The sequence below is a fragment of the Triticum urartu genome, chromosome 2, assembly GCF_003073215.2.
Source record: "Triticum urartu cultivar G1812 chromosome 2, Tu2.1, whole genome shotgun sequence".
In the NCBI taxonomy this organism is placed as follows: Eukaryota; Viridiplantae; Streptophyta; class Magnoliopsida; order Poales; family Poaceae; genus Triticum; species Triticum urartu.
The window spans coordinates 315752452-315780373 of NC_053023.1; the positions used below are offsets into that span (position 1 = coordinate 315752452).

At 44.7% G+C, this 27922-nt stretch overlaps 1 protein-coding gene across 3 annotated transcripts; it reads left to right on the plus strand.

Moving 5' to 3' along the window:
• Window positions 1-5959: 5959 nt before the first annotated feature.
• LOC125537142 (valine--tRNA ligase, chloroplastic/mitochondrial 2) lies at window positions 5960-27922 on the plus strand. Of its 3 annotated transcripts, none has more exons than XM_048700440.1 (27): window positions 5960-6278; window positions 6374-6458; window positions 7274-7400; window positions 8381-8464; window positions 8845-8939; window positions 9899-9990; window positions 10490-10543; window positions 14243-14295; window positions 14479-14546; window positions 14855-14930; window positions 15426-15509; window positions 16290-16438; window positions 16814-16931; window positions 17017-17133; window positions 17667-17887; window positions 18767-18855; window positions 18950-19062; window positions 25383-25493; window positions 25574-25711; window positions 25807-25857; window positions 25938-26050; window positions 26336-26483; window positions 26573-26677; window positions 26762-26863; window positions 27177-27249; window positions 27323-27489; window positions 27582-27922. In XM_048700440.1, the coding sequence occupies exons 1-27, from the start codon at window positions 6146-6148 to the stop codon at window positions 27702-27704; spliced, it is 2889 nt and encodes a 962-aa protein (XP_048556397.1). In that variant the 5' UTR covers window positions 5960-6145; the 3' UTR covers window positions 27705-27922. The 3 variants fall into 3 exon arrangements, with proteins under 3 accessions (XP_048556397.1, XP_048556398.1, XP_048556399.1); XM_048700441.1 differs by having other exon boundaries at window positions 6377-6458; XM_048700442.1 differs by lacking the exons at window positions 5960-6278; window positions 6374-6458 and having other exon boundaries at window positions 8373-8464.

Sequence of the window (27922 nt, forward strand, 5' to 3'; positions counted from 1 at the left end):
CTAGACTATCTCGATTAGAGTTTGGTAGGAATATTTTTGAATTTGGCAGGCCGATAGTGCCAGATCTGACCACGGTAGTAAGAAACCGCTGTTTCTCCGCCTCGTGCTGTAGGAAACAACTGTTTCTCCACCTCGAGCAGTACTACCGCTCTCGTTGGAGCGGTACTACCGCTTGACCTCGAGCGGTACTACCGCTCTCCTTGGGGCGGTACTACCGCTTGGGGCGGTACTACCGCGGGCATGCCACGGTACTACCGCTGCATGCCAGATTCCATCATATTCCCGCCTTACCTTGATCTTTTTGTTGTGTTTGTTGGCTTATGCTCGTTCTTTCTGGTTGTATTGCGTGTTCTTGTGTTTGGCTCCAGGTGATGACCAGTCCGAGCAGCAAGGTCGCCGTATCAACCCCGGGCGTGCTTCATCAAAACGCTACCGCACCTCAGAGCCAGCCGGTGGTTCCTCGAGCACCCAACCACCTCCAGCAAGTGCATCTGCAAGTGTTCCTCCACCTCCTCAGCAATCGAAGCGATCCGCCAACAAGCCAAAAGGGAAGACTGTGACTGAGATGACCAACAAGGAGTTTTGGGAGAAGCGTCGCCGCAACCCCTATGCGGTGGACCAAGAACCCACTTTGGTCAACCGCCCGTTCTGGAACCGTTTTCAGTTTGCCATCTACTTTGATGTGATCAAGGCCAAGAAGAATCTGTTTGTTGATGTTCGCTCCATTGACACTGATGCTATGGAGAAGGACCCGGAGTACTTTGGCGAAGCACTTCAGATGTGCACTCAGCTGAACATTCTCAGGATCATGCAATTCAACAAGGATTTCGATGCGGATTTGGTGGCTCAATTCTATGCCACCGTCCATCTTGGGACGGATGGCGACAGGACTCTGACATGAATGACCAATGGCAAGCTGCTTTCCGTCAAATGGAAGGCTTTCATGGAGTTACTTGATGTGGTGGATACCGGGCTTGAGACTCCTGTCGGTTTCCGCCCTCACCGCAATGCTACGTCCACCCACAAGCAAGCCCTTTGGCCCTACTGCACTGTGAAAGTTCACCCAGTAACTGAGAAGAAGACCTATGAGCTGTCTCCATATCTGGACATTCTTCATCGCATCTTCCGTGAGACTCTCTTCCCTCAGATCGGGAATCTGGATATGGTCCACTCTTACCTCGTGGACATGCTCCTTTTCTGTCAGCATGAGAAGGAAGCAAGCACTGGACAGAGCCTGGATATTTCTCATGTCATGTGGTCTGAACTTCTCTCTGCCGCGTCTGAGCGCAAGTGCCCTATATATGGCCCTTTCATCATGAGGCTCATTGAGAGGGCCTGGGCACAGACTTATCCCGGAGTGTTGCTAGAAACTAGAGACTTGGTTTCTCATGAGATCAAGCGCCTGAGGAAGAAGGACAATTGGTCCACCCCGTCTGCTGCAGCTGCCACAGGGGGTTCGTCTGCTGCTGCTGCCATGGGAGATCCGCCTGCTACTGCTGCTGCCATGGAGACCGAGGGTGGGGTAGCCACTGATGATCACGAGGAGGATATTGGCCCCTCTAGTGCTGAACCCTCATGGGCGAAGAAGCTTAAAAACAAGTTGAAGAAGCTTTTCTGCATGGAGTCTCATGGTCAATACATGACTCATGTGGCGGAGAAGCATGCCAGGATGCGCCACAAGGAGCTCATGCGTCAGTTGGGAGCGACAGTTGCCAGTGGTTCTGAGGGACAGATCACTGAAGAGGAGGAGTGGATTCATCAGCACTGCCCTTGGACCGACTCCGATGCCGAGCGGTTTTCGACCCACGATGAAGATGCAGAGATGTGATGTTCGAGATCTTCTTCTTCCCATCACCTGGAGTCATAGCGTCACTCTTTGCCCTTTTTGGTGTCCCGCTGCCAAAGGGGGAGAGAGGGTGTATGGATTTGTGTTGTTGCCGTGCTTTGAGTCGTCTTGTGGTTTCTTGTGTGTTCTCTCGGTGTCTTTTTTGGTTTGGTTTGGTTTGGTGTGGGACCTAAGTTCTAGACATATGGTGTGAGACATATGCTCCCTATCGCTACCTTTTTACTTTTGTCTATTCAGAGTACTGTAGTTTATTATGAGATGCATGCTTGTCCTGTTTATTCTCTTCTCTCATATATCTTGTGCTTAGTATTGTTGGACTATAAAATATAGGGGGAGTGTTGATCCGAATGTGTGTGTCTTGCCATATCTAGGTGCACACATTCTGGGGGAGCCCGTCTATATTTTGTAGTTCTTAGTTTTCTTCGTTTTATTTCTTTTCCTTGCGCAAATCCCTAGTTGTCATCAATCCACCAAAAAGGGGGAGATTGTTGCGGCATATCTCTCTCAAGGTAGTTTTGGTGATTGATGACAACATGTTTGCGGACTAATCTTGTGCTTTGAATAATTCATAGATTCTCCCCTGGCACGAGACGCTTTCTTCCCCTCGGAGTGTATTTCAAGACGGTGTAGCTCTTTCGTCTCTTTCTCGGTGGACTAGTTGCGTAGAGGGCACCGTACTATCAAGAGGGGGTCCGCTGGGGTATTGCATGGGTGGAATCATCACGTACACATCAGCTTCTCACCCTCCGAGCTTTTCCATTCCATTGTAGAGTTCTCTCCTCTCTTCCTTGTCCTGTCTGGGTCCAAGCGGTAGTACCGCGCAACCCAGCGGTAGTACCGCTGAGGAGCCACAAGCGGCAGTACCGCTCCACAGCGGTAGTACCGCCCGTGGCTCCACAGCAGTAGTACTGCTGGGGTGCCTCGCACCTCCGCCTCGTCCTCAGCATCTTTGGAGAGATTCTCTCTCTCTCTCTCTCTCTTGCGCCCCACCGGTAGTACCGCACTGCCAGCGGTAGTACGGCCGAAGGGTCACAAGCGGTAGTACCGCTCCACAGTGGTAGTACCGCCCGTGACCCCGCTGCCGTAGTACCGCTGGGCAGTCTGGCTCCTACCGCCTTGATTCGAGAGGTCTTTTTCTCGTGTCGGGTTTTGCGGCACTAGTCGCGGTTGTAGAGGCAGTAGTACCGCCCCTACCACCGTGATAGTACTTGGTTGGGTCCTTTTCTACTAGTCTCCTCTGCGCGGCAGTGCCGTTGGCTGGCGCGGCAGTACCGTTGTCCTGGCGGTAGTACCGCCCCCTCTCAGTGGTAGTACCGCCCTGTGCGGGGCTGGTTGGTGGGGGGCAACGGTTGGATTGTTGCCCCCACTATAAAAGGGAGTCCCCTTCTTCTCTTTGACCTACCTCTTCCTCCCCCAAGCTTCATTTATTGCTCAAGCTCCATTAAATGCTCCAAGCTCCATTTTTGCCCGATCTATCTCTCTAGCCAATCAAACTTGTTGATTTGCTCGGGAGTGGTTGAGAAGGCCCCGATCTACACTTCCATCAAGGGATTTTTGATTCCCCCACTCATCCCTAGCGGATCTTGTTACTCTTGGGTGTTTGAGCACCCTAGACGGTTGAGGTCACCGCGGAGCCATAGTCCATTGTGGTGAAGCTTCGTGGTTGTGTTGGGAGCCTCCGATTAAGTTGTGGAGATTGCCCCAACCTTGTTTGTAAAGGTTCGGTCGCCGCCTTCAAGGGCACCAATAGTGGAATAACGGCATCTCGCATTGTGTGAGGGCGTGAGGAGAATACGGTGGCCCTAGTGGCTTCTTGGGGAGCATTGTGCCTCTACACCGCTCTAACGGAGACGTACTTCCCCTCAAAAGGAAGGAACTTCAGTAACACATCCTCGTCTTCACCGGATCCACTCTTGGTTATCTCTTACCTTTACTTGTGCAAGCCTTGTAGTGTTACTTCTCTTGCTTGCTTGTATGCTTGTTGTTATTGCATCATATAGGTTGTTCACCTAGTTGCACATCTAAACAACCTACTTTGATGCAAAGTTTAATTTGGTAAAGAAAAGCTAAAAATTGGTAGTTGCCTATTCACCCCCTCCTCTAGTCAACCATATCGATCCTTTCAGAGACAACCCGGAAGTTTTAGAGAGTCATTTATTTCTGTTGAGTGCTTTATGTAGTTTAAAAACAAAAAAATAAAGAGGGGAACCTTAAACTTTTCAAAAAGGAAAGTGAAAGTGAGAGAGACAAACATTGTTGAAGTGGGGGAGCTCCTTGAACTTTGTTCATGCTCACGGAAACTTTGTGAATCTTGATTACAGAAACTTTTCAAAAAAAATAATTATCCCCTTGTACAATTCCATTGTATTATAAAAATAATGTGCCAAGATTTGCCTTTAGGATGTTTACATTGCTTGTTGGTTTGTGCGGTGCAAGACAGAAACTTTTGCTGTATTGCGCGATTTTACATTTTTTACTGGAAGGTCAAACGGTTCTGAAACTTTTTGCACTGTCTTTCTACACATTTTTTTTGTTTTTCCTAATTTTTTCAGAATTTTGGGATTACTATAAGTATGGTGAATGTTCAGATTACTACAGACTGTCCTGTTTAAGACAGATTCTGTTTTTGATACATAGTTTGCTTGTTTTGATGAAACTATCAATTTCTATCAGTGGATTAAGCCATGAGAAAGTTATATTACAGTAGCTACAATGCAAAAACAAAATATGGATTGGTTTGCAACAGTACTTAAAGTAGTGATTTGCTTTATTATACTAATGGATCTTACTGGACTTTCTGTTAAGTTTTGTGTGATTGAAGTTTTCAAGTTTTGGAAGAGATCATGATGGATGAAGGAATAAGGAGTGGCAAGAGCCTAAGATTGAGGATGCTCGAGGCACCCCAAGGAAATATTCAAGGACTCACAAGCAACCAAGCTTGGGGATGCCCCGGAAGGCATCCCCTCTTTGTTCTAACAATCATCGGTAATGCACCAAGCAAGCTGCTCCCTCGACCTCTCATCCCAAACCCTCCACCTCCTTGCCCTTTCCTATGGAGTATGAAGTTTTCTCGGGGGGCAGGGCCCGCCATGACATCGTCGTCCACCTTCTGTATAGAGGATCACCCCACCTATGAATCGGAATTCATGGCTTTTATCTCCTCCCTGAATCCCATCCCCAGGCTTTCCCCAAATCATTTCAAATTTGCGTACATATGATTGTAAAATGCGAAATATTTTTTACATATATGAAAAGTTTTTGTTTGTCTTCCTACTATCTATGCTTATTTTTCATCTTTGTTATCATACTTTTTACAATGTGGTTTGGGCCTAAATACTATATCTACTCATGCTTAATACCAATGACATTAACACATGGACAAATCTTCTTTACAATCACAGGGTGCTTTCGGGCGAACCAACACAATCTCATGCAGATGTAAATGTTTGAAGAAATAGTAGGGTAGAAAATTCCTACAACCACACTAGATTTGGTTTGTTACTTAACCATGTTCCATACTAAAACACTTAATTCCTTTTTTCTTACAAAGGTGAGCACTTACAAATCTCCTGGCAGTAGCAATTCAACAAGTCGATCTAGGCGTGAGAGGCCTATTATATTTGTTTTGCACGTATTTGTTGAACCTCATGGTCATGTCCATTAAGAATTAAGCCAAATTTTCAGCACTAATTTGTGTTTATTTCTCAAAATTTAGATTGTAAGATCTTGCTATGACCGTCATGCAAAGCAAATAGGTTTCACCATTTCTCTTAGTGTAAGTCATTGGTATGCATTGATCCACTACCCTCCTCATTGTAAATCACAACAGAATATTCTTCAAATCCTCTAAAATTGAGAAAATGGATCAATGTTAACTTTTCTGGGCTGTAATGTGTCAGTCTAATAAATATCACACATTACCGATTTCTTTTTTTCATATGTTTGTAAATCTCTGCTGACTTTTCTGCCGCAAAGCGCGCGTCATCCTCTAGTTAATATACATGTGATGTTATTTCCTATGATTTTTCTGTCCTTTAAATATTCCTTTTCTATATATGATGTAGCAGTATTCTTTTTTTTTTGATAATATAAATTCATTCATTGCTATACTTTGCTAGTCATCGTCCCATCCGTTTGCGCCACCGCCCTCCGCTCCCCACGGCGCCGTGCACCGCCACGCTCCCGCGTTATCCTCTTCCAAATCCAAACCCAAACCCCTCGAGCTCACCTGCTAGTCTAGGGTTTTTCGCCGTTGCCACCCCACCAGCACCGCTAGCCGGGCGGCGCGCGCAGGCTCTAATGGCGCTTGCAGGCCCCTCCCACCTCCTGTCCTCCTCCTCAACCTGCCTCCGCCGTCTCAACCCGCTGCTCTTCTTCGCCCACCGCCGCCCGGCGTGGACCCCGCGCCGCGCCGCCCACAGGTTCTGCGCAGGTACCGGCAGTGCTCCCCAGTTCTCGGTTTCGTTAGCTGGCGTGAAATCCTGTGAGACTGTGTTGTGCATTGATTGGGTCTGGTTCACGTTGCAGCAGTTGTCTCTGAGAGGGATGTGTTCACCTCCCCTGAAGTCGCTAAGTCGTTCGACTTCACCAGCGAGGAGCGGATTTATAAGTGGTAATTCAGCGTCTCTGCTACGAGTTAACTCGCTTGATTGCTTGGTGATCCATTTATGCTCGTTCTCATGTGGGCATGATAAGTACATGATTCAGCCAGCAATTTTGGCAAAGCTTGCAATTCCATTTACGTCCTGCTACATGCAATGAAGTTGAGGGATGACATTTTAGTTGGTATTGGTAGTATGGAAATGTCTAAAGAGACCGAGACACACAAATGTATAGTTAGTTGTCCAACTTTGAGCTATCACTGATTTTCAGACATTTCTTGCGTACCAGTCCGTTGATAGTAGCCGCATCGTGGGTGCTGGCTTTGGACAAGATTGCCAAATCGTTCTGTTACCAGGGAAGAACTAACTGCCATTCTCTGTACTGACTGTACATTGCTCGCTTATGTATAGCTGTAGTTAGCAAGTCAAAGGAGATGCAAAGTTGACAAGTCATACTTGTACGATGTGCTATGGAATTTAGAACCACTTCTCTTTATATGTGTTAAATTTGGATCTCATGATATATTGTTCTGCACATAAATCTTGAATCATACAGAGGAAAATTGCCATGATCCAATCAGGAACTTAAAGTTAACCTAACTACTGATAGAGAAGTATGTTTCAACTCCCATTGGATTGGCGTTACAACCTAGGTTGAAGACTACTAGCTTAATAATCTAGTTATTTGATTCAAGTATATTGTTCAATGAATTGAGTTGAATAAATTTTATTTTATTTTGCTTACTTTCCCTCCTGTCTCAGTATAAATTATTTTTCGAACCACACATAACTTCTCCTAAACTATTTGATGTTTCAATTTTCATAGGTGGGAATCTCAAGGATTCTTTAAGCCTAACTTCGACCGTGGAGGCGATCCATTTGTCATTCCTATGCCACCTGCAAATGTGACTGGATCATTGCATATGGGTCATGCTATGTTTGTTACCCTTGAGGTAGGGTGATTCAATTCCCTAAGACTCTTGTGTTCTTATGTTGGCTAACTATATGCTGATTTACAAGCAATAAATTTGTTTTTACACCGTATTACGATCTTCTATAGTACGTTAGCTTTGTTGATTTGTTGTATCCTGATACTCTCTCCACACTGTACCTTGAAATAACTTGCATGTTAGACTTGAGCATAAGCTTTGATGGATTTACCTAGCGAGGTGGATCTATTTCTTACTCCCTCAGTCCCATATTAGTTGTCGCTCAAACGGATGAATCTGGCACTGAAGTACGCCTAGATAGTAGATACATCCATTTCAGCGACAACTAATGTGAGACGGAGGGAGTATAAGACAAGCCATGTTTCCAAGGTACTAGTTACTAATTGTGTCACGCAAAGTAAAATAAACATTGGTCGCTGCTGCTGCATTAAGCAGAAGTGATGGTAGAAGTCTGTGTAGAATAATATCTTGAATGATGTGAACTAGGGTGTTACAGTTAAACTAGCCTGTTTAAGTCAATTCTGTGTAGTCTGTATTCTTAGGCCCTGTTTGGTTCGGCTGTGGATTTCTAAAAGCAGCTGTGAAAAATCTGCTGTGAAAAAGACGTAGGTCATTTGGCAAACCAGCTGATACAACTTTTTCAGATTTTAGCCCGCAGCGGAATCAGATTTTGGAAAGCACGTCCTGGGCTGCTTCCGTTTTTGGTTCAGATTTTGGCAGCGGATTTCTGGAATCGGATTCTGCTGGGTTCGCCCTTTGGTTCAGATTCTGCTGCGTGGCAGCGGAATCCGTCGATAAAAGCTGAACCAAACAGGGCCTTAGATAGTCACCCTCCACAGGGTGCTTAACATTGCATTTTTAAGGTTCCAAGATCACTAATCCACATATACAGCTCAAAATAGTAAAGCTCAGATTCCCCCCATCATTCTGGGATCAATTATTTTTCTGACTAACAGTATCCCCCTTTTCATTAAGTAACTCAGGATATAATGATAAGGTATTTCCGTATGAAAGGGAGGCCTGCACTTTGGATACCTGGTACCGACCATGCTGGGATTGCAACTCAGGTTTGTATTCCTGCACACTTGATATGTATTCGACACAAAGTTTTAAAAAAGCGTTAGACGTTAAATTGTGCGTTTTGCCACCACTTTTCTGACCAAAGTGCTTGCTTAAGCGCAATTATGCGCACATTATGGAGGTCCTGGGTTCGACGTGGTTTCTCTGCATTGCACTGTGCAGGGGTAAGGTTTGCCTCATATAATCCTTCCCCAGACCCCACCTGGTGTTGGATCTTCTAGCACTGGGTCTGTCCTCTTTTAAGCACAATTAAGCGCTAGGTCTTTTGTTACTGCCTAGTTTTTTTTAACTATATGATTCAACATTGCGTTCAAGACTTGGTGCAGTAATTGGCTGATTTTTATTTTCAACTTTCATTGCATTTCAGTTAGTTGTGGAAAAGATGTTAGCTGCTGAAGGCATCAAAAGAGCAGATCTTACCCAGGAGGAGTTCACTAAAAGAGTTTGGGAGTGGAAAGAGAAGTCAGTCCTTTTTCTGAATCCAGTCTAGTTTGTGTACACTGTTTTCTTATGCACTCAGAGGTTTTGTCCTCTTGCTGATTTGAAGCAATCCTTTCTTCTTCTCTTTTTTACAAGAGTTAAGCATCCTTGCTTAATTACCTGGATTTACTATAAACCATACATTTCTGAACTTTCTACCCAGGTGATTTCCTCTTTCTGAATATGGTTGGTCAACACCCTCACTGCATCCTATGTGCGTTTGCGCATGCATCTCACACGCATTATGCTCTATTTTCTTTGTTCTTTGCTGTCTTCTGGTATTGTTAATACAAATTTTGGGTTCTGTCTGTCATAATAATTGGAAATTAAACTACCATGAATGGCGAGGAACAATAGAGAGATGGAAAATAAAAATATAATCAGAAGTTAAACCACTTCTAGATACTTCTACTCCAGTTTAGTATTTGTTTTCTTGCTTAGCTTTAGCTACAGTTTTCTAGAATCTCCTAGCTATGAGTAGAATGCTAAATCTTAATTAAGTAATGTTTTCTAGAGTGTTCTAGCCATAAGTAGAAGTTGAGGTGTGAAGGCTTCCCAAAGCCTATAAATAGAGGTCCTCACCTCTAGTTTGTAACCGGACTATGTACACCGCTACCTAGAACTTAGTGTTCTTATCTAAGATCTTGGACTAGATCTTGTGCTTTAGGAGTTTTGGATTGAACTCCTGCTGCCATATTGATCTATATTCGCCTCTAGATCGATATCTTGCGCATCATGTTGAAGTAGTTCCTTCGTAACAGCAAGGTGGAGTTGTTCCTCCACAACCTTGTTCTGCTGCAATGATGAACATGTGATGAAAGATTATTCTGGTCGATTTATTCATTCCAGAAGGTTGCATTTTTAAAGTTTGTTGTAATGCTGAACTTTCATTGCTTCAATGTGGCTAGTTTGTTTTTTATTCTGAACACTTCCCCTTTCAGGTATGGGAGCACAATCACTAATCAGATTAAGCGGTTGGGTGCATCTTGTGATTGGACCCGTGAATGCTTCACGCTAGATGATCAACTAAGTCGTAAGTGTCAACTGTCGTTTTCCATTTCAAATGATGATTGGACCTGTGTTTCATGGCATTACCTTGCGGAATTACTAGCTTGTTTCTGAGTTTTAGGATTTCTTACGTGGTTATATTTTAGCTTTCTTCTTCTGCAATTGTTAGGTCACATGGTTGCATCCATAAATTTCGTTCTGTTGATAGACTTGCATTTAATCAGGATCACGGTGATGTTATAGGGTATCTAAGTCTTGTTTTGGCTTATGACTGTGATTTCATTATGAATGAGAGTGACAGCTATTTGATGTCGAACCAAAGCACTCCCATCCTTTGCCTGCCAGATCTGAACTTTTTTATGCAATTTATGTACACTAGTGATTTGACCTAACCTTTTTTTCAATCGAACCATCAGGACATGATGTTGTGATAGTGATGTTAGGTTGCTCCCTCGAGCTCAATGTTAGAACCATGTGGTTATCTTTACAACTGAACTCAGTGTTTTCCCCCTTCTGTTTTGCAGATGCAGTTGTTGAAGCATTCATTAGGCTTCATGAAAAAGGACTTATATATCAAGGTATTATAATTAAACATGGCTACATGTTCTATTACAAGAAGTAGGTGAATGCACATCATCTTGAGTAATGTGCTCTTGTTGAGTTTGATATCCTGTTTACTATTTTCAAATCTCTTGGTGTGTCCCCAACTTTTGCCTGGTAATAGTTTCTAGTCGACTATATTAACATACTTATTACTGGTTGATTTAATACCATTTGCTTCAGTTGATTTAGGGTAGTGAACACAGATGCACTTGTATGAAGTGGGGGGTGACAATAATTTGTCCTGTATATGTTTTTCTATTCTTGTTACATTGTCAGTAACAAACTTACCTCACTACTTTCATAAATTATTCGGGGCCGTTACAAGCTTTACTCTCAAAGTGTATCAAGTATATTTTTTGTTAGTTATTATAGCTGATTGGATAGTTAATTAGTTATGTGGCGGAAGAATGTTGCTCTGGATGTGAAGACTCTTGGTTTTCTAGTCAGCTTTCTTCAGCAACCAGAAGTTCTATAACTTTATGAGTCAGAAATTCAGTTGGTTGATTTAAAAAAATCCATCAGGCCACAAGTGAGTGGCTGTAGTTCTGGATAGGAATGCAAATTGAGTGGGCTGGGCCTGCTCACTGACCTGTCCTAGTTATTTTACTTGACCACTAATAGGAGGGCCGTGTGCATAATTTAGTGGGAAGCAAGCCACCATTATTTTACTTCCATCACCAATTGTATCGTGGTACTTTTTGCATAAAGTAATTTATATGTTCTTTGGTGAGACAATACAAATATGTTTGCATTTTGCAGCTTATAGCATCCAGTTTTATGTTACACAACATATTCGCTGTAACCATCCTCAGATGAGGATCATATTTACTGATCAAAACAGCATACCTGCCAAATGGCAACTTATGGTGCAAGCACCATCCAACATAGTAAAACAGGATTCATACTCTGACGGTTGAGGGCGCCACTCTAACCGACCAAGCAGACTTGGCCGCGGCGGCGTTCGCGCTCTTCGACTCCCTGCTAGGGACAGATCACCCCCGGGATTGCGCCCTCAACCTCGAGGACCTCATCGCGCCATCCAACCTCGACGACCTGGACGCCCCCTTCAGCGAAGACGAGATATGGCAAGCTGTCAAGCGACTGTCGGCGCACAAGGCGCCCGGCCCAGACGGCTTCACCGCAGGGTTCCTGCGCTCCTGTTGGCCTATCGTGAAGCACGACCTTGTCCGCGTCTTCTAGCGGCTATATGCGCTACGAGGAAGGGGATTCAGCTGCTTGAACCAAGCGCTGCTTACGCTGATCCCAAAGCGAGCTGACGCAGCCGGGCTGGGGGATTACAGGCCCATTAGCCTAATCCATCTCGTCGCGAAGATCTTCGCAAAGGTGCTGTCCCTTCGACTAGCACCCAAGTTGAACGAGCTAGTCAGCCCCATCCAGAACGCTTTCATCCCGGGACGAAGCCTTCACGACAATTTCGTGCTTATCCGCCAATCGGCGCGCCTTCTTCATCAGCTGGGCGCCCCGCGCATCCTCCTGAAGCTGGACCTTGCGCGGGCATTTGACTACGTGTCATGGACGTTTCTATTCGAGGTCTTGCGCCGGTATGGCTTCAACGATCGCTTCCTTGGTTGGCTTGCTACTCTCCTGTCGTCGGCAAGCACAAGGGTTCTCCTCAACGGCGTGTCGGGACCCGCGATCTGGCACCGCTGCGGGCTTCGTCAAGGCGACCCTGTGTCACCACAACTCTTTGTGCTTGCTGTCGACACATTGGGGCGCCTCTTCCGTCGCGCGGCTGAGCTCAAAGTCCTGCAGCAACTGCACCCTCGCCGCACGCTCCCCGTCCTTTCGCTGTACGCGGACGATGTCATACTCTTCTGCTAGCCCACGACACACTCGCCGTCCGAGAAATCCTGCAGCTATTTGGCCGGGCGTCAGGCCTTCGGGTCAACTTCCTGAAGAGCACGGCTACGATGATCAGATGTGACGGCGACATGGCTGCCCCGGCCATCGCCAACCTTGGCTGCCCAATCGCGGTGCTGCCCATCACCTACCTGGGGATCCCACTCACCCTTGGACCCCCATCCGCTGCACAGCTGCAGCCCCTCGGCGACAAGACCGCTGGCAAGCTCCCCACCTGGAAGGCGCACCTCATGAACAAGGCCGGACACCTTGCCTTTGTGAAATCGGTGCTGAGTGCGATCCCCATTCACCAACTTCTGGTGCTCGCGCCGCCAAAAAAGATCCTCAAACTCCTCGAAAAAATCCAACGAGGATTCCTATGGGCTGGCCGCACCGAGGTGCACGGCGGCAACTGTCACGTCAACTGGCAACGCGTCTGCCGCCTGACCCGGCTTGGTGGGCTCGGGGTGCACGACCTGGAGCGCACGGGCTTGGCCTTGCGCACCAGATGGCTTTGGTTCGCCCGCACGGACGACAACAGGGCATGGTCTGGCCTCGACCTTCAATTCACTGCTGCGGAGCGTGCCTTCTTCTTCGCGCCCACAACCATGATCCTCGGCGACGGCCAGCGTGCGCTGTTCTGGGAAGACCGTTGGCTCAACGGGCGCGCCATCTTGGAAATAGCACCACAACTGCACGCCCTCATCCCCAAACACCGCCGCAAGAGCAGGACGGTGGCAGACGGTCTGAATGCGCACCAATGGACATCGGACATTCAGGGCACCCTTGGCATCCGCGAGATCGGCCAATACTTGCTTACTTGGCATGCGATCGAGCACATCAGACTCACTGTCGAGCCGGATCGCCTGCATTGGAAGTGGAATGCGGCAGGTACCTGCACAGCCCAGTCCGCCTACCTTGCCACCTTCCATGGCTCGACCTCCTGCCCTGCTTGGAAGCTCACCTGGAAGGGCTGGGCGCCCCCGCGTGTGAAATTCTTCCACTGGCTTGCCCACCTGGGACGTTGCTGGACGGCCAACTGCCTTGCTCGCCGCGGACTGCCGCACCCTCCTCGCTGCCCGCTTTGTGACCAAGCGCCTGAATCAATCCAGCACCTAATCCTGGAATGCCCCTTCTCCAAGCAAGTGTGGCACGAGATATTGTCCTGGCTGCGCTTGACATGCAGCGTGCCCTCCAGCGAGGGATCCCTATCAGAGTGGTGGCGCTCGGCGTGGCGAAACACGCCGAAACCCATGCAAAAAGGCCTTACCACCGCAACCCTGCTGATACCTTGGATGACCTGGAAGCATCGCAACGACTGCGTGTTCAACGGCGCAACCCCATCGATCAACTCACTGATGGCACGGATCAAGGACGAAGCCAAGCTCTGGGCAAGGGCTGGAGCCCGTGGCCTGCGTGCCATCCTCCCTCAAACCTGGGACGTCCACTGATTTATGACTGTAATCGTATCCACTGATTTATGACTGTAATCGTTCCTCTTAGGAGGCTGTAACAAACTTATCTTTTCAATACAAAGAAACGCAAGCCTTTTGCGTTTTCTCAATTTTTTTTCATGTGTTTTGCTTTAGCACATGCGAATTATGTTTTTTTTGGGTATATGCTTGGATGAATTTATGTTGAGGATGGCCTCATGCTTGTGATCCCATTCTTATGTAATTTTTTCTTGTTGGACAGGGATTTAGGAATTCTTAATCTTTTGATTTGTTTTTTTTTCTTGTTTACATTTTAAATTTAGGGACTTACCTTATGTAACTTTGGTATGTATTGGTTGATTCATTGTATTTCCTTTTCAGGATCTTATTTGGTCAACTGGTCTCCTAACCTGCAGACTGCAGTATCTGACTTAGTATGTGAAGAGATTACTTCTTTTTTAACTAGTACATACATACATATATCTGCACAACTATATAATTTAAACCAAAAGGAAAATTGGGTGATTCTGCATGGGAGATCTGAAACTTCAATACTTCATGGATGATCATACGTGAGCCAATCAAATATTTGATTCTATAATGTTTTGTATTATTAGGAAGTTGAATACTCTGAAGAACCTGGCTATTTGTACTATATGAAGTATCGTGTTGCTGGTGGATCGAGGTACATATTTTTACATTCTTAATTGTGCTCGTCTAACATCTAATAATTATTCGATGTGAATTACCATTAAATAATCAATGATGTCGTCACACATATTGCTGACTGTATTTACAGCCAAGTGTGTGCTTGTGTTACCACCAGTTCTTTTTTATTTTGGCTCTCTGTTGTGATGTTTAAGTGAACATTTTTCATGAGAATGAGTATCCTGATATACATTATATTTTGCATTCTAACATGAGGAATCCAGCAAATATGATTGATACAGTTTAATGCTTAGCATTGCTTACACATTGAAATTTGTGGGGCAGGGATGATTTTATGACTATTGCGACAACACGACCTGAGACTCTATTTGGTGATGTTGCGATTGCTGTTAACCCAGAGGTATGATCTTTTTAGTGTTCTGCAGTAAACATAAGTAGTGCTGATAGGAGCTGGGTTCCTACCGGGTCTAGCTCGTAGGTTGTAGGGGTGGAAGGGGGCTTGGCGTGGAGGAAGGCGAGGTCGCCGGCGCTGGGGCGCCGTCGTGCGAGAGAGATAGAGGGCGCAGGAGGCGGCGGCTAGGGTTAGGTCTCCCGGCTCCCTTCAGGAAGCCGAGCAAATATAATTGCTTCTGCTTAACTTCAAACGAGTCCTTACATGAGTTTATATAATCTCCAAATACGATAACTGGGCTAAGCCCCTAATAACGAAAAGATAACTGGGCCAGGCCCCCAACTGCCTGGGCTGTAGTATATGCCGGCCATAACAAGTACGTTGTAAGACATTTTATTGTCTTCTGTTGCAACCTATGCTATAACTACATTGAGCTATTTTATTTCTCAAAGAAATTGGATTTGGTAAACCATCTTTATTTTAATTTTTTAATTGACAATGCAGGATGAGCGCTATGCAAAATATGTTGGAAAATTGGCTATTGTACCCTTGACATTTGGGAGACATGTTCCTATCATTGCTGATCGGGTAAGAATGAAACTATTGTTTTCGTTAGTACTCCCTCCATTCCAAAATATAGTGCGCCCGCGCTTCCCGAGGTCCAACTTTGACCATAAATTTAACCAACGAGACCGACTGCGGCGGGAGAAAAAAATTATATAATTGAAAACTTCTTTTGAATACGAATTCACTGGTATAACTTTTGCTCCCGCCGCAGTCGGTCTCGTTGGTTAAATTTATGGTCAAAGTTGAAGCACGGGAATAGAGGAAGCACTATATTTTGGAACGGAGGGAGTATTTTCTATATTTCTAGCAATTTCAGATAGGATATTGTGAGATTAATAAAATGAAGCAATGCAAAAGCACCATATTCACTAGTCAGGGCGTTCTCTCGTCATATTTATTGAGTTATAATTTATCATGTTGCTTGCACATGCAAAGTTTACACTATCGTGTTTCAGTTGAAGCAAGGAAAACATTTATTCATCAATTCATGTAGTTACCTACTTCACCGGTATGACTATTTTTGTGGCTAAGGCAAAATTTTGCATCCCAAGCTGGCTTTTCCCTTTGCTTGATGTACGTACATGCATTCTTTTGTGCAAGTTTTTCACACTTGCATGCCCAAATTCAAAATATTTTTCCTGTGACCACATATGGTTTCTCCCTGGCTAAAAAACTTATTTCGCTGTAGTAATTGGGTCTACTTTTCTCCAGATGCAGTTGAGGGACTGCTAAAAGGGTAGCAGGATAGTTTTCCTTGCATAGACTTTTGTTAATAGTAACTATCGTTTCTACGATTTACAGTACGTTGATCCAGAATTCGGAACAGGGGTGCTGAAGATTAGCCCTGGACATGATCAGAATGATTATCATATTGCTCGAAAGCTTGGGCTGCCAATTCTTAATGTTATGAACAAAGATGGCACATTAAATGATGTTGCTGGATTATACAGGTATAATATTTGCAAGACAATGCATGTGAAGTAACATTGTTATTTTTTCTGTGGTTAATTTCTTCATGACTTGCAATTTCAGCTGCTTACAAACACATTTATGTTATTATATGTTCCTCTTTGTAAGGTGACTTGAAGTTGCTTTCGAGGTATAATACAATAGGACTTTAGCTGTTTAACACAGCTTACTGTTCTAACTTTTTTTAAGATAAAAAGGTTGGAAACACAATTTGCGGCATTGAGTTAGTACAATTAGTATAATCAGTTGATTCAACTACTGCATATGAAAAGGCAGTACTAACAGAGTTGCAGTTTGCCTGGCCTTCTGTATGCAACATGTTGATCTTAACTCCGTTTCCTCCTTTTTTTCGCCAGTGGTATGGATCGTTTTGAGGCACGAGAGAAGCTGTGGTCTGACCTTGTTGAGACTAACTTGGCAGTGAAGAAGGAACCCTATACACTTAGAGTTCCCAGATCTCAACGTGGTGGTGAAGTGTGAACCTTTTTCCTATTCTTTGTCGTATTTAAGGGCTGGTGATGTTTTTTGGCTTGATGACCCCACTTCTGTGTGATCCTAGGTCATAGAGCCCTTGATTAGTAAGCAGTGGTTTGTCACAATGGAGCCATTGGCTGAAAGGGCCCTCCATGCTGTTGAAAAAGGGCAACTCACTATTCTTCCGGAGAGATTTGAGAAGGTAAATGCATGGATCTTTCATTCTGTTCTCTAGAAAGGTAGTGGCCAAAGGAAGGGGTGGTGGATGTTGCCGCGCTTCTCCTGGCGGTTACTTCGTAGGCCCGTAGCATTGTACCTTGGAGTGTTGGTCCAGTCCTGGGATTGTACCAAACCTTTTCCCTATCTGTCTATGCATACTTATGCATCTTCTCAAAAAAGAAAGAAAATAATGGTAGTCATCTACTGCTCAGCAGTAAGCACACCTAAAGAGCAGTAACAGAGGTGGGCAGAGCCTAACAATTTAGCCCCCTTAGGCACTTAGTCGTCAGGGCGGCGAGTGCTTGCGTTAGGTCGCTTTGCCGCCTTAAGAACAACGCTATTGTGACTGGAAGTTCTATCGGGGCTCAGCGAAACAATACATATGCCAAAGAAAGTGCTCACATATCTACACATATTTGTGTTAATTATTATTCCTGCAGAAATGAATTTTGTAATTGTCCTGTCCTGCCCACTATTTTATCCCTGCTCATTCTTTTGTGTGCTCTGCTGCTGCAGATATATAATAATTGGTTAACAAATATAAAAGATTGGTGTATAAGTAGACAATTGTGGTGGGGCCATCGGATACCAGTCTGGTACATCGTTGGAAAGAAATGTGAAGAAGACTATGTTGTTGCCAGAAATGCAGAGGAGGCACTTGCGAAAGCTCAGGAAAAATATGGAAAATCAGTTGAAATATATCAGGATCCTGATGTTCTCGATACTTGGTTCTCAAGGTTTGTCTTCCTCTTCAAAATTGTGTGGTACCAATTGGTTTTCTGCAATATGGATTTGTTGATCGCTTGAATTTTTGTGAGCACTTCTTATTTAATTCAGAACATTACTTAGCATTCATCTAATGGAAATACATGCTCCTTTTCTTATTTTGCAATTGAGCACAAGTTCCGCAATACAATTTTGTTAATGAAAGACTGTAGGGGAGGCCCTGACAGCACACATTTTGTATTAATAGGAAAATATATTCACATTTCTTGGCAATTTCTTGATGTTCTGGTTTTTCTTGTTGCAACATCATGATATTGCGACACAAACATTTCATATCACTTTCATTGTGATTGCCTCTAAAGATAATCATCAAGTTCGTCCTCAAATTCTTGGCTTTGTTCCTCACCTCTGCTTCTAAATGGTTTCTTAGCCCTCTGCTTGTGGTGCCTGCCATGTGCAATTGCAATAAGCAGGTTAATAGTTAATGTCCTTGTGTGGCCGTTCTCACAGCTCAGGGTTCTAGGCTCCAATAAAACTATGAATTCAGGCAATATATTTGACTGGACTTGCTATTCACCATGCTTTGAATTCTTTCCGAACTCCTATATTACATTTGCTTTCTTCCTTTACTTCCTACTCCCTCCGTTCCAAAATAGATGACTCAACTTTGTACTAAAGTTAGTATAAAGTTGAGTCATCTATTTTGGAACGGAGGGAGTAGTATATTACATTCTCTTTCTTACTTCAATGTCTGTATGAGCTATATTTCCAAGTATTGGAAGTAGTAAAGAACTGCACAAGTATAATCAATTTGTACATACAACTGTTACAAGTAATATAAAAAATTGCTCGTAGTTTTCTGTTTTGACTTGTTGGAAGTTATCGTGCAGTGCTTTATGGCCTTTCAGCACACTTGGTTGGCCAGATGTGTCCAGGGAAGATTTTAAGCATTTTTATCCTGCAACAGTCCTTGAGCCCGCCTTTCTTTGAACAAGGTGGTGTGCTTGTTATCCTGCTGATACTCTGCTTTTCCATGTACTATGTCTGATACTATAGCTAATTTATTTTTGACAGCCATGACATTTTATTTTTCTGGGTTGCACGGATGGTTATGATGGGAATTGAGTTTACAGGAACAGTACCATTTTCTTATGTCTATCTACATGGTCTTATCCGGGATTCTGAGGTGAGAGATATGAGCACCTTAATTTTTGTTTTGTACTTTTGAGGGACAAAGGCTTATCATTTTGTTGTAATTTATAATCAATATGATCAAATTTCTATTTCCTCTTTTGAGAGAACGGCTGTATCTCAGGAAACATGCTGTACATACTGCTACATATTATTTACTGAGAGCTGTTAATTGATGTGTCCGTCGCCTGTTTTGCTGTTTGTCACATGTTCCTACCTAAGTCACTTTTGAGGACCACCGCAAAGAGAACTTTGTGGTCAGGACAAATAAGAGGAAAACTGGAAAAATAAAATTAGAAGGATTGACCTTTAGCCTCAACTCGACCCCAGGAGAGAAACTGTTGTATATGAACTTCCTGCTTTGTGTGCTAATGGGCTGTGTGATACTCTGGCAGAGATCCACAGACTCCTTGCAGATGGTCTGATATTGTATATGTGGCCCATACCAGCCCATGAAGCCCAGGCCATACCGTTCCAGTGGTTGACCTAGTTGAGAGGGGTGCACGACGATGTCTGTGTGAAAGCGCCGCTTCATACCAGATTGAGTAGCTGCCTGGTACATCCCTCTCTCGAACTACATGGTATCGGTGGCCGAGGGCGAGGGAGGAAGGTGATGGCGGCTGCCGGAGGAGCTGCAGTAGATGCACAGTGAGACGAAATCACTAGCGAAGAGAGGCGGCTGTGCGCGACGCTGACGGAGGGGCTGCGGCTGTGCGGCAGAGCCGCAGAGGACAAAGAGGAGGTGCACGACAGCGGAAGAAGGCAAGGTGCGGCGGCTGCTTGGGCAGCTGCTGTTGGTGGTACTGGCTGTGCCTGCTGCGGCAAAGGTGGGGTGCGGCTGCTCGCCCTCGATCTGGAGCAAGACAAAAGTGCTGTTCTGTTGCTTGATGTTGGTGGTACTTGCAACGTCTGAGAAACAGAGAGGGTGGTGCTACTGAAGTGTGGCTGAGGTGCTGTGCTGTTGCTGCTGCTGCTGCCGCGATTGGAGAGGGTGACAGAAGCAGTACTGGCGGTCGCACTCGCACAGCTAGGAGAAGAGGCGGAGGCTGTCATGGCAAGTGATGTTACCTCTGTGCTGGAGAAACTTGTGCAGCTCATGACTGTGAAAGCTGCCGAGGGGTCATCTCCTGCAGGATTGTTGTGCCTCAAGCAGATCAGGGTTCAAGCTTGAACTCATGCAAAAAGATGTCAAGCTGAATGGTGTGAGCAGCTACCTGAGCTGGTCGAGGTGGGCCTTGTTGATCTTGAAGACGGAGGGCCTGACGGGGTATGTTCATGGAACGGTTGAAGAACCTTCTGACAAGGAGAGCCCATAATGGAAGAAGTGGAGTGTTACTGACTCCCTGATATTGGCCTGGATGTTGAACTCCCTGATTTCGGCCATTGCAGTGTCTGTTGTGTGGAGCATGCTGTCCATGAGGTATCCATGAGGTATTCCGGTAAGGGAAACCTGATGCTCATGTCTCAAATAGAAGACAAGATCCAAGATGTTCGTTAGGGTGATAGAATGATGGTATATGTTCAAGATTCAAGGGGTCCGGTTCGCCCCGTTGGACCGGTGGACCGCACCTCCCTTTTGTTACCAAAGTAGGGTAACCGGACGACCTTGAGGGTCCAAATGGGGCAAACCCCTTTGAACCTGGGGTCGAATCGCACCTATACCTCATCAGAATAGTGCCCCCGCAGGATGGCTGGAGCCTGGAGGATGGATCACGGCAAGCCGTCAGCCACTGAATAAACTCGTAGAAGCATCGCCTACCCCTGCCGGTTGCCCATGTCTCCATCTGCATCTCCTTTTACTGGTCGGTATCCAAATTCACCACCACCGGAGCAGGTTAGTTGTCAGCAGCCGGAACGCCGTGACGCACGGGAGGCGCTTGTAGCCGGGAGAGTAGATCAGGCAGCCCAAATCTCCAGCATCAGTTCGACCTCATGCCAGCCTCTCTCTCATCTGCTTCTTCTGGTGTATAGAACGAGTTAACATGAGCAAATAGCGGTGGTGTGCTAGCGAGGGGCAAACCTACGGACCTAATGGTTGGCCCGTTACCCTAAGAGAGGAGGTGCGGGCCTAACCTTGGACCTATTTTTCCTAATAGGTTCAGAGGTCCAATACTAGGGTCTAACCTTGGGCGGATTTGGATCAGTGTGATCCCCTTGAGCTTCCATATGCAGAGTCCATGGAAATTGCCAGGAATTGGGTTGAGCGTAGGTGTGTGATGCAGTTTCTAAAAGGTCTCAATCAAGGTTTTGAGAGCAGGCATGTTGCACTCAGCCAACGCTTGTGTCCCTTGATGAGGCCATTCCTGTGATGTACCAAGAAGAGGTACTCCTGCAATCAAGAAGAGGACATGGAAATGAATCTGCTTTCAGGGTGGCTGACCAATGAGATTCTAGAGATTGTTATAATTGTGGTCAACCAGGGCATATTGGTCGTTTTTGCACAAGACCAAGAAGAGGCAGGGGCCAAGGATCTAGTGATGGCAGTAGAAAACGAGGTGGTCGGAATGGGAGTGGTGGTTCTTGGACGGCTCCTAGGGCAAATATTGCTGCTTTAGTTGAAGGGACACAACCTACATGAGGAAAGGAGACTGCTACTAGCTATGCCAACGTTGTCGATACAAATGAAGGTCACATTGAACACGCATCAAATAGCAGCCCATCAAATAAATTATGAATGGGTGCTTGACTCAGGAGCATCACATCATGTTGCTGGAGACTTCAGTGAGTTTAAATCCTATGTTGCACACCCTCTCATACATCAGGAAACCATTCACACAGCAGATGGCACAACCCAGTCCATCACATGTGTTGAGACAGTCAGATGCACACCTAACATTGATTATCCTGTCTTGCATGTACTCCCTCTGTCCAGGTGTATAGGACGTCTAGTGAAAATTAGATATCCCAAGAATATTAGCTGCGCTTGTAATTAATATCCCTCGTAACCCACACATCCTCTCGTTCGGTTCCCTCATGCCGCCCCTTTAACTTCCCTGCTCATTCCCATGCATGCACATCTCAATCCTCCTATTCCCATGCATGCACAATTAAATGACTCTTTCGATTGCGTTATTTGAGGGCAGACGATAGGCTTGTTTTCACAATCTCAACATAAGGCTGGCCATAGCGGGAATAACTTAGCTAGTAACATAACGCATCCCAAGGCAAATTTGCTTATGTGGCGAGTAGTTAATGAGAGATATGTTTGTGGTAACATAATATGTTACTGTAACAAACACACCCCGAGGCAAAATGAGTCTACATCTAAATAAATAAAGCCTTGCATGATACCACACATATGTTACTACTACCCATTATGGAGGTAGTAACATATACTAGCAACATATGCATGTTACTAGTCTAAGTTACTTCCCCACTATGACCAGCCTAACGCTTGCCTATCACGGTGCGTCTTGGTCATGATGCAACTCCTTAGACGACCTATGCACGTGGACGGTGGGAGTACCGGCTTTCCTCGTGAACTTAAGTGTCCTTGAGTGCTTTGATTGACCAAATTGATTGCTGAATAATTCAAGGCAAAGTTGTGTGCTTGATCCAAGAGAGATCGACGAGCAGGAGTCTTGGGACTGAAGTGAGGCATAGGGGGTTGTGGTACATGGACTGCAACATGACGGACCGTCAGTGAATGCACATGCTAGCTGCAGTTGCCGAGGATAAGGAGACTAGAGCCCCAATCCATCATTGTAGAGCAAGCAATCGTCAGGGTCTGACGGAGATGTATAAAGGTTTGACATGTGTCTTTTGACAAAATGTATCAAATATTTCCCAGATGTAATGAGTGGTGTGAACAAGAGCAAGCTGAACTGTGATGCATGTGAGTTTGTTAAACATACCAGAAACTCATATGTGAGTAAGGGATCAGGAGCATCTCCTTTTGTGTTGATCCATTCTGATGTATGGACATGTCCAGTGCCATCTGTCAGTGGTATGAAGTACTTCGTTACGTTCATCGATTGCCATTCTCGAATGTCTTGGGTCTATCTTTGACATAAGGATGGAGTGTTTCATAACTTTTTATGGACTTGTTCAGACTTAGTATAATGTGAAAATTCAAGCACTTAGATGAGACAATGACACCGAGTATGTTAACAAGGCCACTGGTGCCTTTTTTGTCGGACAAGGGCATCCTGCATCAAACATCTTGTCCAGACAAACCTCCTCAGAATGGGGCGACAGAGAGGAAAAATCGTTACCTGTTGGAGGTGGCTCGGGCATTGATATTCACCATGAATGTGCCCAAGTTCCTGTGGAGTAAAGCTGTCAAGATGACCCCTTCTTGATTAACCGCGTGCCATCTAGGGTGACATGTAGGAAATCTCCGTGTGACTTGATTTTTCACAGAAAATAAATTCCCAGTTCCTCCCAAGGTGTTTGGTTGCACTTATTTTGTTCGTGATCATAGGCCATCGTCAACAAATTGGATCCTCAGGAAGTCAAATGTATCTTTATTGGATATTCTTTAGGACAAAGAGAGGCGGACATTTGTGAGCATGGATGCTGCGTTCCGTGAATCGGAACCCTTTTATGGTGAAAAAACTGATCTAACTGTCTTGTTTGAAGTACTTGACCAATGTTTCCAACCGGTGATTTGTCAGGAGGGGGAGAATAGTAGCATAAAGTGCAGATGCATCCGTCACCTTTAGCAACAGGCGGCTCCATAGTACTCATGTGGCTCTTTTGATACAGACATCGATTTCCACTGGAGATGTGCAGGTTGGCACAGATGGACTTTTGCTCCAGTAGCAAAGATGAACATTGTGAGGATTCTGATCTCTTGTGTAGCAAATTTCGGGTGGCCTTTCGATCAACCTGATGTGAAGAATGCTTTCTTGCATGAGGATTTATACATAGAGATTCCACCTGGGTTCTCGACTTCTGTGACTGCTGAAGGTATGCAGGCTAAAGAAAGCCCTTTATGGACTAAGCTCCAAGAGCTTGGTTTGACAAGTTTCGGGCAGTGTGTGACATAGGGTATGGACAATGCAATGGTGACCATACGTTATTTTATAGACACTCTCAAGGGGAAGTAACCATTCTTGCAGTTTATGTTGATGATATCGTTATCGCTGGTGATGATGACGTAGAGATAGCAAGGTTCAAGGGGTGTCTGAGTAAGGTCTTCGAAGTTAAAGATCTTGGTCGACCCAAGTACTTCCTTGGTATAGAAGTAGCTAGGTCTGAAAAAGGAATAACTCTTTCTCAAAGAAAATATACCCTGGACCTTCTCTATGATGTTGGCATGTTGGGTTGTCGATCTGCTTCAACCCCAATTGATCAAAACCAATAAAGTGACTGCCAATAAGGTGACCTGGTGGATAAAGAAACATATCATTGATTGGTGGCAAGATTGTCGTACTTGTGTCATGCACGACAAAACATTGCATTTGCAGTAAGTGTTGTGAATAGATATATGCATGAGCCTAGAAGTGAACATCTTGAGGCAGTACGTAGAATCTTGAGATACTCGAAAGGTTCTCGTGGGAAAGGACTGTTGTACAAGAGTCAATGGACTTCCTGCCATAGATTGTTATTGTGATGACAAAAGATCAATTTCAGGCCATTGTGTTTTTGTAGGAGGAAATCTAGTGTCTTGGAGAAGCAAGAAACAATCCAAAACAAATACAAAGCCATGTCAGGGACTGAGTGATTTGTTATGGACAAGGAGTCTATTAGAAGAGCTGAAGATATTTAAGACCATTTGCATGAATGTGTTGTGTGACAAGAAGTCGGCAATTAATATAGCAAACAACCCGGTTCAACATGAGAACCAAACATGTGGAGACTGATAGATCTTTTATCAAACAAAAAGTTGGATGCTGGATTATCAAGATAGGGTATGTGAGCTCAGGGCAACAAATTGCATATTGCTTTACTAAAGGACTAGGAACCAAATACAGCTTGGCTTGTGACAAGATGGGAATGATAGATCTAAGATATCCATCACCCCTCTTGGGGGGTTTGGGGGGGGGGGGGCAGTGTTGTATATGTGGGCCCGTACCGTTCTAGTGGTGGTCCTAGCTGAGGGGGGTGCATGACGATGTCTGTGTGAGAGCGCCGCTTCAGACCAGATCGAGTAGCTGCCTGGTAGGTCCTCTCTCGAACTACACCTGACAGTGCCTCCCTTACCCTGATAAACTTGTAAGTCCACATACTGTAGTTAAACCGATGGATGGGTGGGTGGGCTACTAGTCCACTATGAAGTCTATTAGACATGTGTCATTCCTTCGTCCGTCTGAGTTGTTTATGTTGCTAGATTAGCTCTCAGTTCCACAGACTAATCAGCAAGATCTTCAGGGGCGGAAAATGTCAAAGTCACTGGGGAATGTTATTGACCCCCTAGATACCATGAACGAGTACGGGACAGATGCATTGAGATTTACACTTTGCATGGGCACTGCCGGCCAGGTTTGCTTTTCCATGGTCTTCTGCATTTTGTTGATCAAGCTTGTTCACTTCTCCGTTGTTAATACACCTTTTTACTTCAGGACATTAATCTTTCTACAGAAAGGTTGACATCAAATAAGGCTTTCACCAACAAACTCTGGAATGCAGGCAAATTTTTGTTGCAGAATTTGCCTGAAAGAAGTGATGCTACTGCATGGGATCTCTTATTAGCAAACAAGGTATCTCACTGAATTCCAAATTGCAGATGATGCATTGATTAAATTTCATTCTCCTTTATATAATTGTTGCTAATACATTTGCATCTCCTTTTTAGTTTGACACAGAAGCAGCGCTACAGCAACTACCATTGCCAGAAGGCTGGGTGGTGAGTCCATCATTTTTTCTTTTGAATTGTTGGCCTTTTATGAAGTATGCTAATTAATAAGAGAACAAACAAAAATTCAGGTTACAGGACTACATGAACTTATCGATAAAGTCAGCATAAGCTATGAAAAGTTTTACTTTGGAGATGCAGCTAGAGAAATCTACGATTTCTTTTGGAGCCATTTTGCTGATTGGTAAGTTTGCGAAGAACCAAATAACAGGAACTACAACTTGTTTATGGGAGCACACACACACACACACACACACACACACACACCAAGCTGTCGCCTGATTCTATGTTCCAATATGCACTCTACCGTTGCACCGTTATGGTGCATGCTTTCTACTCCCTCAGACCCAAAATAAGTGTTGCAGTTGTGAGCTAAGGTTGAACTAACCTTAGTTCAAAACTGCGACACTTATTTTGGATCGGAGGGAGTAGTAGACTTACATATTTTCTCAAATTTATTGTAATTCAGGTATATTGAATCTAGTAAGACTCGTCTCTACCACTCTGGTGATGGTTCAGCTACTATTACGGCGCAAAGTGTTCTCTTGTATGTGTTTGAAAACATACTGAAGCTACTGCATCCATTCATGCCCTTCGTCACTGAAGAATTATGGCAGGTACAAAAACCTTGACGCCCATTACTATTATACAGCATTGTTTAACTCCCACTTTCATCAGCCTCATCAGTACATATAATTATTTTCAGGCATTGCCGTACAGAAAGGATGCACTTATAGTTGCTCCCTGGCCTAGCACCGACCTCCCAAAGAACTTGTTGTCCATCAAAAGATTTCAAAATTTGCAATCGTTGGTAAATTTCCACTTGAGCTGTATGTGCTCATTTTATATGTGGCCTGCCGGCGACCATTTTGTTTGATCACCTGTATAATAACAGATAAGAGGAATCAGAAATGTCCGAGCAGAGTATTCTGTCGAGCCAGCTAAACGGATATCAGCTTCTGTTGTTGCCACTGCGGATGTCCTGGAGTACATATCGGTAGGTGTCTTCTCACAGCAAGTCCATTCTGTTTGTGACATTTCATTGTACGTATATTATGAGCCTTTTGATCCAGCAATTTGAGAAGCCTAGCATGTTTTGTACTCAAATTATTGAAATCAAAGTTGCCAAGGAATAGTGCATTTAACTGGGAAAGCTTCACTGTTAGAACTTGAGAGGCACAGCTCCTAGAAAGATTAGAAGTAGAGTTACCTATATGTGATTGGTGCGATGGTATCTATGATTGCTGCAACTTTCCTGTATACTATGGTGTTTTTTTCCCCATCATCTGACTTGTATTTCTATGCCGCAGAAAGAGAAGCAGGTGCTTGCTTTGCTGTCAAAGCTTGACGCACAGAACATAAATTTGACTGAATCACTACCGGGTGAGTGCCTTGTAAACTCGTTATCTTGGTTGATGCAGTTTGCCAATAAGCAAATCTATTTGATGCTCGCCAGGTGATGCAAATCAGTGTGTCCACATTGTTGCTGATGAGGGTCTGGAGGCATACCTACCTTTGGCAGACATGGTTGATGTGTCAGCGGAAGTTGAGCGGCTCTCTAAGCGTCTCTCTAAGTTACAGACAGACTATGACACTTTGTTGGCCCGTCTCAGTTCCCCGAGTGTACGTCGAATATTTCTTCTCCTTTTATGTGAGCAAGTTTTCGGAAGAGGGTTCCTGCATCCTGTTGGTCACGCGTTTCATTTGTGGTGCAGTTTGTAGAGAAGGCCCCGGAAAACATTGTTCGTGGAGTTCGTGAGAAGGCATCCGAGGCAGAGGAGAAGATCTCCCTTACTAAGAACCGTCTTACTTTTCTGCAGTCAACAGTTTCCACATAAACATAGTAGTCAGCGTTGCCCTCAGAATGCCAATTTTGATTGTCAGTAAAGCAAATCTCGAGAGAAATGGTCACCTCAGAGTAGCACAGCAGATCAGTACATAAATGGACTACATTGAAAAGAGGCACATTATATTTTGGCTTAAGAAATCCATTTTTGACACCTTGATGTACAGCACATTTTGGCTTTAAAGGTTCTTTTTTCTTTTGCATGCTCTA